We start from the raw sequence: 13,280 nt of genomic DNA on the forward strand, positions 1-13,280 counted from the left end.
TTGCTGTAATTTTGCTATCTCCTCAGCTAACCATGGCACACAGTGTCAGTACCTCTAGCTTCAAATCGTTGGGGGTTTTTTTTGTCTTTTCTCCTTTACATCTATTTTAAGTCTAAAATCATTAAAATTTAAAGCCTGCACACCCATGTTTTCTCTCTGTCCCTTTGTCAAGTGTCACCCTCAAGGGTTTGAGTGCAATGTCCAGTTTTGGCTGAACTCAGCCGCGGGCCCCAGGTGTTCCAGCACCTCGGATCCCACAGTTTTTGAGAACACGGTGACAAGAGGGGATGAGAAGCAGGGAGAGGAGCAGGGCGGCGGAGCCGGCTCAGGAGTTATCGGGGCCGTTCACCAGCCCACACCCCGATAGCGCGGAGCCAGCTGGCCCGGGTCCATGCCGGGAGCGCCGGTAAACAAGGACGGGAGGTGACACCGGGGCACCCCGCGCCTCGGCTTCCCAGCCACTAGGGATCATGTTGGATGGACAATGCCTGTCCTGTAATTCCTCCCGGCTGAGGGCCCCCTGAGAGCCGGGGAAGTAGGGGATGTGTAGGGAGCAAACGGTAAAATCTGGGGGAAATTCCCAGAGAATGCGGCTCCCCAGCTCTGCTTAAAGCCCAGCTCATCATGGTTTAATCTACAAAACGGTGAAGGTTTCCAACTCGTAACATCTTTGTGTCATAAAAGTGAAGTGGCACCGGGTAGACGCTGCAATTCCCCCGCAGTGCTGAGAACCACCATTAGAGAGCTGCGGTTCGCGTCAGTGCCCGGGGTGTGCCGAGAGCTCCCGCCTCGCCGCTGCCGCTCGGGCGCGTCCAAAGGAAACCTCCCTGCAAACATTCGTAAATGACCTGGGAAGGGCTGCTGCGTTTTCCTTTATTTTTTTTCCCCGCCAATAAATCGCGTTACGTCGCTTCATGAGCGTTTGCTGTGAGCGCACGACTCCCTCAGCAGTTCTGAGCGTGAGGTGAAACCGACATAAAGCTTTTATTGTCAGTGAGGAATGAGTTTTTTGAGATGAGCCCCGGAGACCACGCCACTCCCCCGTCACTCCCGCACCCCACGCGAAGCCCATCTCGGGGCAGCCACGGCCCCCCGTTGTGTGCGCGGAGCCCGCAGCGGTGTCCACGCGCGTCCAGCCTCCGCCGCCATCACCTCACTGCTCCCGGCCGCCATCTTCGTCCCGCCCCGCCGAGGCCCGCGGGCGCCATCTTGTGCCCGGGACGGGCCCCGCCATCGCCCGGCAACGGCGGCGAGTCCGGCGGAGTCCCCGAGTGCGGGCTAGCAAAGCCCGGCCGGGCCCCCAGGCAGGTGGAGCGGGGCGGTTACGAGCGGACTTTGCAGCAGGAAGCAGGTCTTTGCAGCCAGGCAGGGTCTGCGTGTCTTTGTCTGATCCAGGATGGATGGAGAGAGCCAGGGCTGGGAGCGTGGGGACTCGGCGGGCAGTGGGCGAGGGAAGGGCTGCAGGTGCCGTTGTGTGGAGTTCTCTGAGGCTCTGGCAGGATCCCCTGCAGCATCCTGCTCTCGCAAGTCTCTCTAAAAGGTTGAGAGAGCTGGGGATATTCAGCCTGGAGAAGGTTCCTAGGAGAGCTTAGACCCCCCTCCCAGTGCCTAGAGGAGCTCCAAAGAGCTGGAGAGGGATTTTGGACAAGGACAAAGAGAGGTAGGAAAAGGGGTAATGGCTTCCCACTGACGGAGGGCAAGGTTAGATAGGATATTGGGAAGCAGTTCTTGGCTGTGAGGGTGGTGAGGCCCTGGCACAGGTTGCCCAGAGAGGCTGTGGCTGCCCCATCCCTGGAAGTGTTCAAGGCCAGGTTGGACAGGGCTTGGAGCAACCTGGGATAGTGGAAGGTGTCCCTGCCCATGGCAGGGGGTTGGAACTGGATGGGCTTTAGGATCCTTCCCAACCCAAACCATCTGTGATGAAAAGAAGGTCACAAGTGGTCACAGGTCTGTAGGAAGCCCCCTCACTGGTTCCACCACTCACAACATGGTTCTGTGCTCTCAGCTTGCCAGTGCATCTGCTCAGTCAGAAAATTGGCCCTTTGTCTGGAGCCCATAAATACAGGAATTAAATAACCATTGAGAAATACCCTGAGGCTTACAGGTGGACCAGCTCCAAGTCATTAGTCCCACACCACAGTTGTCATGTGTGAGGATACAGATCTGGGGTTTGAAGGAGCTCGTGGTGGATGGAGGGTGTGGGAGCACAGGGAACCACATCAAGGTGTGTGATAATGCCTCTCTTTCCTCATATATTGTCCATATATTGTTAGTGAATAGCAACATTAAATTTTGGCCTTATTTTCCACAAAGTTCCACTGCACTGAAAATGGCAATGTGAACTACAGAGCGCTAACAAGTGCAGAGAACATCTCACATGGATTTTGTGAGGTGGGTATGACTCTGTTCCTGGAGTGCATGGTGAGTGTCACCACAGGTGACTGTGCAGTAGACAAACTGCAAATGTCATGCACTGGTGTCATTGCAGTACAAAAGAGGCAAGTGAATTCTAATTTAGAAGCCAGGATGGAGATATTAATGCCTGAACCTCAAATTTATGTGGAAAGAACTCTGGCTATCATCAAACCAGATGTCATCGATAAAGAAGAAGAAATAGAGGATCTTATTCTCCGATCAGGATTCCACATCATTCAGGTAACAGGCTGTGCTCCAGAGAAAAGAACTGTAGTTTGTAAGTCAGGAGAATATTTAATTTCCAGCAATCAAGCCAGTAACTAAAAGCTTGTGTGTCCAAAAATCGATTCATGTTTTTCATATCATCGAGCTTTGCTGCCAGATTCTGTAAGGAGATGCTTTTTGGTGCATGGGATGGAACAGAGCAGACCAGCTATTTTGCTGACCACAGGAAAACACAGATTTTGTTAATAAACTCAGATTTAGCAAACATATGGAGCAGATGTGTGAACTGTCCAAGGCAACTCTTTGGAGAGTGCATCATTCAGATCTCACAAGATTTTGTGCAAGTGGATATTAGAGAATTAATTGAATTCGATAGCTGGCCGGTTGCAGTCTGACGAATTTTTTGTTTCCGCTGTTTTTCCAGTAAATAGACCTTATGAATATTGAAATGACCGTATAAATATTTAAATACGACCGGCCGGGCGGCCGCTGGGGGGCGCTGCGCCCTCGCGACTGTGGGCGGTGGGGGCCCCTCCCCCTCCTCCCCACATTGTCTTGTTTCGTTTCGTTTTTTTCATTTCCTCCCTTACCTTTCTCGTTGTTTTATTTATTTGTATTTATTGTTTGCATTTATTTGTTTATGGGTCTCTTGGAGCTACCCCAGAAGAGGTTACGAAGATGCTCTACGGGCTGGAGCCCCTCTGCTCTGGAGACAGGATGGGAGAGCTGGGGTTGTTCATCCTGTAGAAGAAGAGGCACCAGGGAGACCTGAGAGAGCCTTCCAGTGCCTAACAGGGCTCCAAGAGAGCTGGAGAGGGACTTTGGACAAGGGCTTGGAGTGACAGGACGAGGGGGAATGGCTTTCTACTCCCAGAGGGCGGGGTTAGATGGGCTATTTGGAATAAATTCTTCACCATGAGGATGGTGAGGCCCTGGCAGAGGTTGCGCAGAGAAGCTGTGGCCACCCCATCCCTGGAAGTGTTCAAGGCCCGGTTTGGGGTTTGAGCAACCTGGTCTAGTGGAAGGTGTCCCAGCCCATGGTAGGGGGTTTGAAACATGATGATTTTTAAGACACCTTTCAACCCAAACCATTCCATGTTTCTATTGATTCAATATGTATCAGAAGATGAGACAAAATAGTTTATTTATTTATTTATTTAATTGCAATATCTTAGTAGAGTCTTCTGATGTCTGCACTGACTTTTGACACCAAAAGGACTCTGAGTATTTGGAGCTCTTGCGTTGTATAAGTTTGAGCTCGAAGAATGCACTTTAAAATTTTTTTCTTGACTGCCCTATGGTTTCTGATAACCTCCCAAAGTTGTCCTGATCCTGGCCACTTGCAGGCTAGGCAGCTATTGGAAGAGTCACAAAGCACTGAAAGAAAAATAGAACAATTGCGTAATTAACAATGTGGGCTGGAGAGAAACTTGTTTAAAAGTAGAACATTATGCTGTAGCAGCTGAGTAATAAAATCCTGCCCTTGTAATGCTCTTCACTTTTTCTGTACAGTGCTCTGTCATCCAGCAGTTAGAAAATGCTGTCGTTTGCCTAGGCTAAAATCACATCTTACTCAAATGGGCTGTTTTCATAATTAACTTGGAAAACTTTTGCTCTTGGTTACTCTGTATCTCGAAGAAGATCGTGTCTGGGAGAATCAGATTAGTTTCAGAAGTTACTCTGTGTTCTGCACTTGAAGATATGACTGCAGGAGAGGACTATATCCTGTCTTTTAATGCTCTAAGCTGTTTCAATGTAGCAAGTTATTTTAATTCTTTTTTTGTCTTTTACACTTTATAGAAACGGAAGCTCCAGTTAAGCCCAGAGCAGTGTAGCAACTTCTACGGAGAACAATTTGGAAAAGTGTTTTTTCCTAATCTAACAGCCTATATGAGTTCTGGTCCTATAGTTGCTATGGTTCTTGCTAGAAATTGTGCAGTCTCATACTGGAAGGAATTGCTTGGACCATCCAACAGCCTAAGTGCTAGGAGAACTCACCCTCACAGGTAACTCACTGACTGGCCTTGGGCAAGTCAGCAGGATTTTCTCATTCTCTTGATTGAGACCAGAATTCCTTCTTTTTTTTTTTCACCGTTGTTTTATAGTATGCAAAGTATTTTATGGGGAATGCTGAGTGTATGAAATTAAGTTTTAGGTAGCTGCTTCTTATGTTTAAAACAAAATCAAGCTAATGTCTTGTTAATTAGTCCATATCTATTGCTCTTCTGCGCTCTCAGGCTGCAGAAGCTTGGAAAGGATTTGCAGTTGCCCTCCAAGCAGTTATTTCCCTTGTTTTTAGCTTAAGAGCACTCTATGGAACTGATGAGCTGAGGAATGGGCTCCATGGCAGTCTCAGCATCTCCTCAGCAGAGAGAGAAATTCGATTCATATTTCCAGAAGGTAAAATGGTACAGTTGGTTCATTGCCAGTCTTGGGGAGGATGGAGTTCTTCCCTGTCCTTCCCTGGTATTACTTGTCTCTGCCCTGACTCCAGGTAAAATTGATTTAGAAGAGGTTGGGTTTGTTTGCTTTATAGGCTTGTGGGTCTCTTTATGTATAAGCTGACATTTTCTGCTATGAAAGGCTTACCAAAAATCTATCTGAAGAGCCAGGGTAGTTGCAGAGATTGCTTCCACTTTTCAAACTCTGCTCTGGGAACTGGAGCAGTCAAAGCTGGTAAATGAGAAGAAATTAGGAAGCTGTTACACTCCAGCAAGCGTTTCTGGCACTGTCAGCCCTGGAGACTCCTGTTGGCTTGAGAAGACTGACTTTCTACTTGGATTCAGGCTGAGTAATTCCTATTCCAAAGCAGCTGGATGCTCACATGATAGTGCAATTCCAAAGTTAAGTGCCAGAGAAAAGGGCCTTAGAACCTGGAAAGGCTGCAAGAGGATCTCTGGTTTGTAATGTAACAGGATTTGCTCTTTGACAGAAAGGTGCAAGTGAAACTGCTAGAAGAACGTGTCTACTGATCCTTTTTGTCAGCTGTATCAGTGAGTTTAATAAAAGATGTTTCAGTTCCATAAAAACCTTACCCATTGTGTAAACCATGTCTATTCTCCTCACCCTGACAAACAAAGTAAGACTAAAGGTGAGGTTTTTAGGGTTTCAGAATCCAGCTTCACACTGCAAGAAGAAAGTGCTAAACATGGGATATATTGTTTCTCTTCTGCCCCAAATGCATCTTCAAGGATAAAGGTTTTCCCCAGATGATCTGATTTTCTCCCTTTTCATAATAGACTATAGTTAGTAAAATTACCTCAGGGACATTGTGAAGAAGTTTAGGGAGTTTCTTTGCAGTTTGTTGTGGGAGAAACTATAAAACCCGTGATGTATTATTAACTTATTAAGGAAAAGAGCAGCTCACATATAAACAACCTTTGAAAGAATGCTGGGTTTAATCACTCTAGAGGCTGTTTTCTAACACCTCTGATTCCTCCTTGCAGCAATCTTGGAGCCTGTTCCCACTGGACAAAGAGCTCGGGATTACCTGAACCTGTATGTGAAGCCCACGCTGCTGGCTGGGCTCACTGCCCTGTGCAAAGAGAAGCCAGCAGACCCCATGGTATGTGCAGTGTCCCAGCACTGCTGTCAGCTTTGGGATGCAGTTACTTGGTGTTAGTAAAGTCCCTGTCTGTAGAACTACTCCGTTGGTGAAGAGCTGTGCTGTTTTAGCTGTCAGCTAATGAGCTACTCAAATAACATTTGGTTTCGAGAAGTTGATTTGTTTGTTAGAGATAAAACAAGGTTGTGTTTTAAGTCCCTAAACAAAATCAATTTTCTTATGTGTGGAAAAACATGGTAAATATGTCTTTGTGTTCTTAAAGCTCCAGTCATTCGCACTAGTACTTCTTTAAGCATGCAGATAATTAATTCATGTGACAACTTGCTGGCAGTTGTGGTGGATTTTACATCATTATCAGCTTTATAATCATTGCATTTTTCTAAAGTATGCTTTTCAGAAAAAAAAGCCTTAAAACTCACTTGAGGTGTTCCTTAAACTATGTGATATACATGAGGCCACACTTAAGGTACTTTGATTTTTCCAGCTTTATAACCTCTTTAGTTTATCTGCATCTGGCGCTGTTACCATAGAAATCTAGAAAACAGAGATGAAGTCCATTCCTGTGCCCAAAGGCCAAACCAATTGTATCTGTTCCTAACAAATGTGTGTCTGGCCTGTGGTGTAGCACTCCAAATGATGGAGAATCTACAGTCTCCCCAGGCAATCTGTTTCAGTACTTAATTATACTTGTTAAAAGCTTTCACTAAAAGATAGCCTAAATCTCCTGGCTCCAATTTTAAGCCCATTACCTTTTTTCCCCCCCTTTTACTATCCCCAGAAGACATTGGAGACAATGTAATATCTCCTTTTTTTTGCAGCAACCTATTGCATATTTGAAGAGTATTCTCATTTTCTTCTCTTCAGTCACCTCTTTACTATATTAAATACTGATTTTTTTTTTTTTTTTTTTTTTTTTTTTTGTTACAAGTCCCATCTCTCTTACTCATTGTTTTGGCTTCCGGTTAATCTGCATTCTTAGCACAATTTTCTAATCAGTTATGAGGTATCTGATAGTAACTTCATGGAGACAATGCCTTCCTTCCTTGCTTGTAAGAAAGCTGTATTAAGCAGTGTCAGTAGCTTTGCTAAAAACAGTCTGTTTGCTTTGCTAAAAACAGTCTAGTGCTACCTTCTTTGTTGTCCATAATGTCTGTGACCTTGTAACAGAAGGAAAATAATGTTGATTTCATACTGCTTCAGAAATAGATATTGCCTATTGCTTTTTGTTTGTTATCTGCTAGGTGGCTTACAGGGAGACTGTTGGAATGTCTTTTTCTTTTTCTTTTTCTCTTTTTCTTTTTCTTTTTCTTTTTCTTTTTCTTTTTCTTTTTCTTTTTCTTTTTCTTTTTCTTTTTCTTTTTTCTTTTTTCTTTTTCTTCTTTTCTTTGCTTTTGGAGATGGCATCAGAAAGTGTCTGTACACTCAGAAATACTTGCTGTCAGCACAGAGGCTGTCTGAGCCAGTTCCTTAGGTAATACAAGATAAATTTATTTGGGCTCAAATGATTTGAGGATTTCTTTCCAAAGCAGTTTTTTTCTAAGGTGCTTTGTGTTTTGGCATATTTTGTTTGTTTGTTTTCCATTTTTGTCTTAGGTTCTTAGTACTGTCCTGCTGTTGCTGACTTTACCTGTCCTAGTGCTCTGCTTGGCTCTCCTTTTGCAAACCCCCCTTTTTGTACGTGGTAGTAAAAGGAGGGTGTTGCTTACCTTCCCTGTCTGCTGTTCTGTCATTTTTTCACAGTGTGGTATGAAGTTTGTTGTACTCAGGATTCTAGAAACTAATCGTCAACAGCCTTGTGAAGTAAATAAGGATGTGTTAAAAACTTTGCTTTACAAGTGGAGAAATCAAGGCAAAAGGTTTTTGCCTAAGGCCAGGCCCAGACTGGCAGATGGAATTAGGACTCAAGGCATTCCTGCCTCCTGCATTCTCATTTAAGTACAACATGCTGGAAAACTTGCAAGATGAATTTTTAAAAGCAACCATATTTTGGTTTTAAGTTTTAGGTACTGTAAGGTGGTTTCAGTGCAGAAGGCTGGCACTCTGAATGAATGATTACTAGGTGAAATATCTGTAAGTGTTGTCAGCAGTAATATTTCATTAAGCAGTTTCAGGCATATTGTGCAGCCGCATTCCGAAACAGAGATGGCTGAATTATTTGAAGTATGGCTCAAATGGTCTTATACTTTCACAAAGATAAACATTGGAAGGACAAGTTGTCTTCTAAAGGTCAGTGTGAATTGTTCAAAAGCAATATAAACTGTGAAGATTTAAAAGAACATTTTTAAAAAACAGGTCATCTGCATGTCCATTTTTTTCTGAAAGGTCTTAATTTTGCAGCACAGTAGGAGAGTATCTGTACCAGAGGTTTCAAATAATGCTTTTAATATGCTTCTATACACTAATACAAAACAACAGAAAGCTGAAAACATTTGGGTTTTGGGTTTTTTGTTCACAGATTTGGCTTGCTGACTGGCTGATTGAACACAATCCTAATAAACCTAAACTACAACATCACATCTCTCAGGAAGAGCATCGGGGGTGAGAGCTTGGTGGAAACCAAACAAACCATCTCAAGCATTCCAAGTTACAGATGTATATTGTCATTTTCAGTATGTCCTTTGACTGTATAACCAATACTATCTAAAGTAAATGCATTTGTCGTAACTGCTTGTGTCTTCATGGGATAAATAACCTTACACTTAACCAGGATGCATTGGTTCTAGTACTTTCTCTACTGACAAAATGAATGCAGAATTACGCAGTAAATTTATGGCACTGGGTGATTAGAAAAAGACAGTGTTCTTAGTGGGTGTGACTTACTGCTATTTTCCCCATTTTTCTTGGTTTGGCTGTGTGAGAGAACAAAATCATTTACAGCAGTGTGGATTCCCAAAGGACATCCACCTGGCCTGTCCTTTGTGAAGTCAAAGGTTGTGTTTCAGCAATTTTTTAGCATAAATTCAGTTATGAAGGGAGATACTTGGATATAATGTAGAAAACAAATACTGGAGGCATATTAGCAACTTTGGAATTTAAATTGCTGATTACATCACCCAGCTAAGGTTGCTCTTGAAGTTGATTCACTTAAGTCTGATTATTTTGTCAGAATGTAATTTGAAGGACTTATTTGAAGGTACATTGAATGCACCTTTCCCATCTTGGTGGCAAAGGCTCAGTGACTAAAAATAACAGGAAGATATATTTTAGTCAAGGACTGAGGTTGTCTTCCAACATTTGTTTGCAAGTGTGTTGGTTTGGCACGGCCTGGTTTTGGGTAGCAGGGGACCACAAAGATGGCTCTTGTGAGGAAGCTGCTGGAAGCTTCCCACCATGTCTGGCAGAGCCAATGCCTGATGGCTCTGAAAATGGACATGCTGCTGGCCAAAACTGGGCCAATGAGAGAGGTTGGTAATGCCTCTGTGATGACATATTTAAGAAGAAAAAACAAAGTCACAAGATTTTAGGATTCTAGTCAGAGAAGAGGAGGAGGTGAGAACATGTGAGGGAAAATGACATGGTGACAACCAAGGTCAGTAAAGAAGGAGGGGCAGGAGGTGCTCCAGGCACCGGAGCCGAGGTTCCTCTGCAGGTCGTGGTGCAGACCATGGTGAAGCAGCTGTGCCCCTGCAGCCCATGGGGATCCACGGGGGATGCAGAGATCCACCCTCAGCCCGTGGGGGAGGTGCCCCCGCCGGAGCGGGTGGGTGCCTGGAGGAGGCTGTGATCCAGTGGGAGACCCGGTGGAGAGAGCGGGCCCTGCTCCCAGGCTGGAGCAGCCTGGCCTTGGAGCACTACACCCTGTGGAAAGAGAGACCCACGGCACAGCAGTTTTGGGAGGACTGTCTGCCCGTGGGAGGGGCTCACGCTGCAGCAAGGGCGGTGTGGCTGCTGCTTGTGAGGGTGGACCCACGCCAGGGAAATTCAGGGGGAACTGTCTCCCGTGGGCGGGACCCCACGGCCTCACAGGGGAAACTCATCTCCCGGAGCAGCGGAGGGAAATCTCGGTGATGGACTGACCAAACCCCCAGGCCCTGTCTCCCTGCGTTGTCGGTGGGAAGGAGGGAGGGGCTGGGGGGGAAGGTGTTCTAAGGGCTTCTTTTACTTCTCATTATCCTCCTCTGATTCTGTTAGTAATAAATTCACTTCGCAACTTAAGTTGAGCCTGTTTTGCCCCTGAAGTGTTTCTCCTGGTCCTTATCTCACTCATGAAGCGTTTGTTAATTTTTTTCCTTTTCCCTCCTCTGCCCAGCTGTGGCAGGGGAGGGTGAGCGAGCCACTCTCATGGGTGCCTGGCGTTGGGCCAGTGTCAAACCACAACAGCAGGAAAGGTGCTTAATTGGAACAGCTCACCTTAAGAGTGTTTTCTGTGTTCTCCTGCTCCTAAATCTCTGTTGTTTTCCTCAAACTTTCATGTGTTCTGTTGAAGAATTTCAAGAGAGTGCTCCTCGACAGGCGACAGGTTAATCCCACGCTATTGCCTTTTATGAAGTAACTAAACTGTTTTTTGGGATGTGGGGCTTTTTAATTTTCTTCAAAGAGCTGGACTTATGCTGTTAACTTCAAGCTTTGTATCTTTTGGTTTGACTGGCTAGAATGAAGAAGACAGTGTAATTTTCATAACTCTGAAATATGAGTATGCTTGACTAATACTAAATAAGCAATTTCATAATTTGTTTCATGAAAAAACTTGCTTCCTCAATTTGAGTAATTATGAGAAACAGAAGTCATTTGTCCGTAACATCAAACTTTGTTTAAGTGAATTGTTTATGCTCTCAGTGGAACAAACCACTATTGCCAGCCCAGATAATAAACATTTAGAAACTGGTCCAAGTACCAGTTAATAATACCAGATAATAAACATTTAGAAACAGTACCAAGACCTATAAATCTTGGGACTTCTAAGATAAGGAAAAAAAGAAAGCCCAAACGCTCAAATATTGAAAAGTATGAGGTGGTTAGAAATACAGTAAACAGATCTGTTTACAACCAGTTTATTTTGCCTATAATTATTGTCCCCCTATGTGTCTGATGGATGGTTGTGCATTGTGTTTTCCTGTCAGCCAAATAAGAATTTCTGTTTTCTGAAAACACCTGAAAAATTCTGAAAATTCAGAAACTAAAATCCGGTGAATTCACAAGGCATTCCCCTGCATTTTGTTAGTTAGTATGATATTTGCTTGCTTATTTTGATGTGCTACTGTTTGACAATAAATACATCCTTTGTGTTACTGCTGGAGTTTTAGGTTTTGCTTTTGTGCCAGAGCTACATTATGTTGGATGAGAGTAGGTGGATCCTTATCCGGGGGGTGGGAGAAAGGACAAAGGCAGCTGATGTTGCAAATGTCACCTTTATCACCCACATAATATAGACTCTCAGTCATTCAGGTGTTCATCTATCATGGAATTATCCTCTGATGTTGGAGCTAACACCTTCAATTGCTGACTGGTGTTTGCTTCCATTTTCCCAAGGAAAAGGTGGAAAGAGAGAAGTTGCCTTTATCCCACGGGTGCCGTCCTGCCTCACTGTATCCCTACACATAGGACAAGAATTGATCCAGCAGATCTCACAGCTGAGACCCTGAGGAACCTGCATTAATAAATAGGATGTGGGCAGAGGATGCATCCTGGGAATGTGAAATGGCCAAGCAGCCTGGTCCCGTGGGGGAGCTGTGACACCATGGGAGAGGCTGTTGGGGCATGTGCTGCTACATTTCTTATGGTCTTTAGGTTTTTATTTAGCCCGGAGTGGTACAGGCTTGGCCAGGGTTATGATTCCATAGCACAGAAAATGTAGCCAGATTAACTGAAAGATGTCAATGTCAGCAAGGACGAGTAATCTGTCCTCTCCCTCTGTCAAGTCAAAATGATTACCTTGCCTATTGAGTTTTATTGGGCATTTTTAACTTTGAAGGAGTTCATTTTAGTTTACTGCCTTAGTGCTGGAATAGAGCTATGTCCATAAAATGAGCAGTTCAATCTGCTTCCCATAATTCTATTTTTTCAACAGAGTTCCTCCTGGAACTTTGCTTATCATATGCTTGCTATCTCACCTGCACTGGAAGTTGTTCTTGGAACTGTACAGACTGAGCTAGTCTTGAAATATGTGATTGTTCAGCCTTCCTGTCTCACAAGGGAGTTATTGTCTTCAGGAACAGTTAAACTGCCAGGAGCCTTGGACATACTTTAAAGATGGCAGAAGCCTCAGTCGAAGGCAGTTCCCCATTGTCTGCATCTGTCAGAGCACTCCAGCATGCTCAGCTTCAGAAATGAGTCACTGGTCAGAGCTTGGGACTGTCATTCAGGAGATTTAAGATTGTTTCATGGAGGTTTGCAAACTCCTGCTTTTCTCATGTAGAAAAAGATTTGTGTTTCTTCCTTCATTTAAGCTATTAATCTTGACCATCCTTTAAGCAACAGTTGATGAGTGTCAGTGTTAATTCATTCAGTCAGAGTAGTCAGATCAAGATAATTTGTGTTGTTCTGCACAGTAAATGTTGGTCATTTTTGGTGGTACTCAACAACAGCTCATCCTCTGAAAATATCATGGTTGTTCAATTTTCTTTAAAAAAACAAAATCAGAAGAGAAATTATTTCCATTTTGTTGGAAAGACTCTTTGCACATCATAAAGATCATCTAAAAAAGATAACTTACAATTGTTTTTGCAGTACTATTTCCTTTTAATAGATTTGTCCTTGGACTAGAAATAGGACTTCAGTCCTCTCTACTCATTACCTGCTGCTTTGCTTTACTAAAGCAGACTTGGCCCCAACAAGCATGGCAGTGTCACCAGGATCATCACAGCAAATAGGTACTTCCTGGTTCTGCTGTTAGTGAAACAGGAAAACCTGCTGCTTTAGGATAGTCAATCAAGAGCAGCTGCCTGCACCTAGAAATCTCCCCTGGTGTGGATGACCTCCTCTGGGTGTGGAGTGTGTCAGCAGTGTGACTGATGTGTGGAGTCTCCTTGGGAGGATGCCTGTCAAATCATTGTCATGCTGCCTCCTGCCAAGTGATCATGGGGACACTGCCAAAGCTCAGGGGAGAGCTTTTTGTTGATCTTCTGAGCCAGAAATG

The 13,280-nt window shown here is 44.3% G+C and overlaps 1 protein-coding gene across 3 annotated transcripts; it reads left to right on the top strand.

The window, feature by feature from the left end:
* The first annotated feature begins 1,196 nt into the window (after positions 1-1,196).
* Positions 1,197-9,010, top strand: NME5 (NME/NM23 family member 5). Of its 3 annotated transcripts, none has more exons than XM_069029024.1 (7): positions 1,197-1,351; positions 2,314-2,391; positions 2,489-2,655; positions 4,441-4,646; positions 4,940-5,040; positions 6,087-6,205; positions 8,661-9,010. In XM_069029024.1, exons 3-7 carry the CDS (start codon positions 2,527-2,529, stop codon positions 8,745-8,747), a joined length of 642 nt encoding a protein of 213 aa, XP_068885125.1. In that variant the 5' UTR covers positions 1,197-1,351; positions 2,314-2,391; positions 2,489-2,526; the 3' UTR covers positions 8,748-9,010. The 3 variants fall into 3 exon arrangements, with proteins under 3 accessions (XP_068885125.1, XP_068885124.1, XP_068885126.1); XM_069029023.1 differs by having other exon boundaries at positions 1,197-1,304; XM_069029025.1 differs by lacking the exon at positions 1,197-1,351 and adding an exon at positions 1,413-2,224.
* Positions 9,011-13,280: the final 4,270 nt, after the last annotated feature.

The sequence above is a fragment of the Aphelocoma coerulescens genome, chromosome 13 (assembly GCF_041296385.1).
Source record: "Aphelocoma coerulescens isolate FSJ_1873_10779 chromosome 13, UR_Acoe_1.0, whole genome shotgun sequence".
Lineage (NCBI taxonomy): Eukaryota > Metazoa > Chordata > Aves > Passeriformes > Corvidae > Aphelocoma > Aphelocoma coerulescens.

Coding starts and splice junctions, on each gene's coding strand:
- NME5 (XM_069029024.1), top strand. CDS start 2,527: ATGGAGATATTAATGCCTGAACCTCAAATTTATGTGGAAAGAACTCTG. Junction 4,647..4,939: donor AGGAGAACTCACCCTCACAG/GTAACTCACTGA, acceptor CCTTGTTTTTAG/CTTAAGAGCACTCTATGGAA. Junction 6,206..8,660: donor AGAAGCCAGCAGACCCCATG/GTATGTGCAGTG, acceptor TTTTGTTCACAG/ATTTGGCTTGCTGACTGGCT.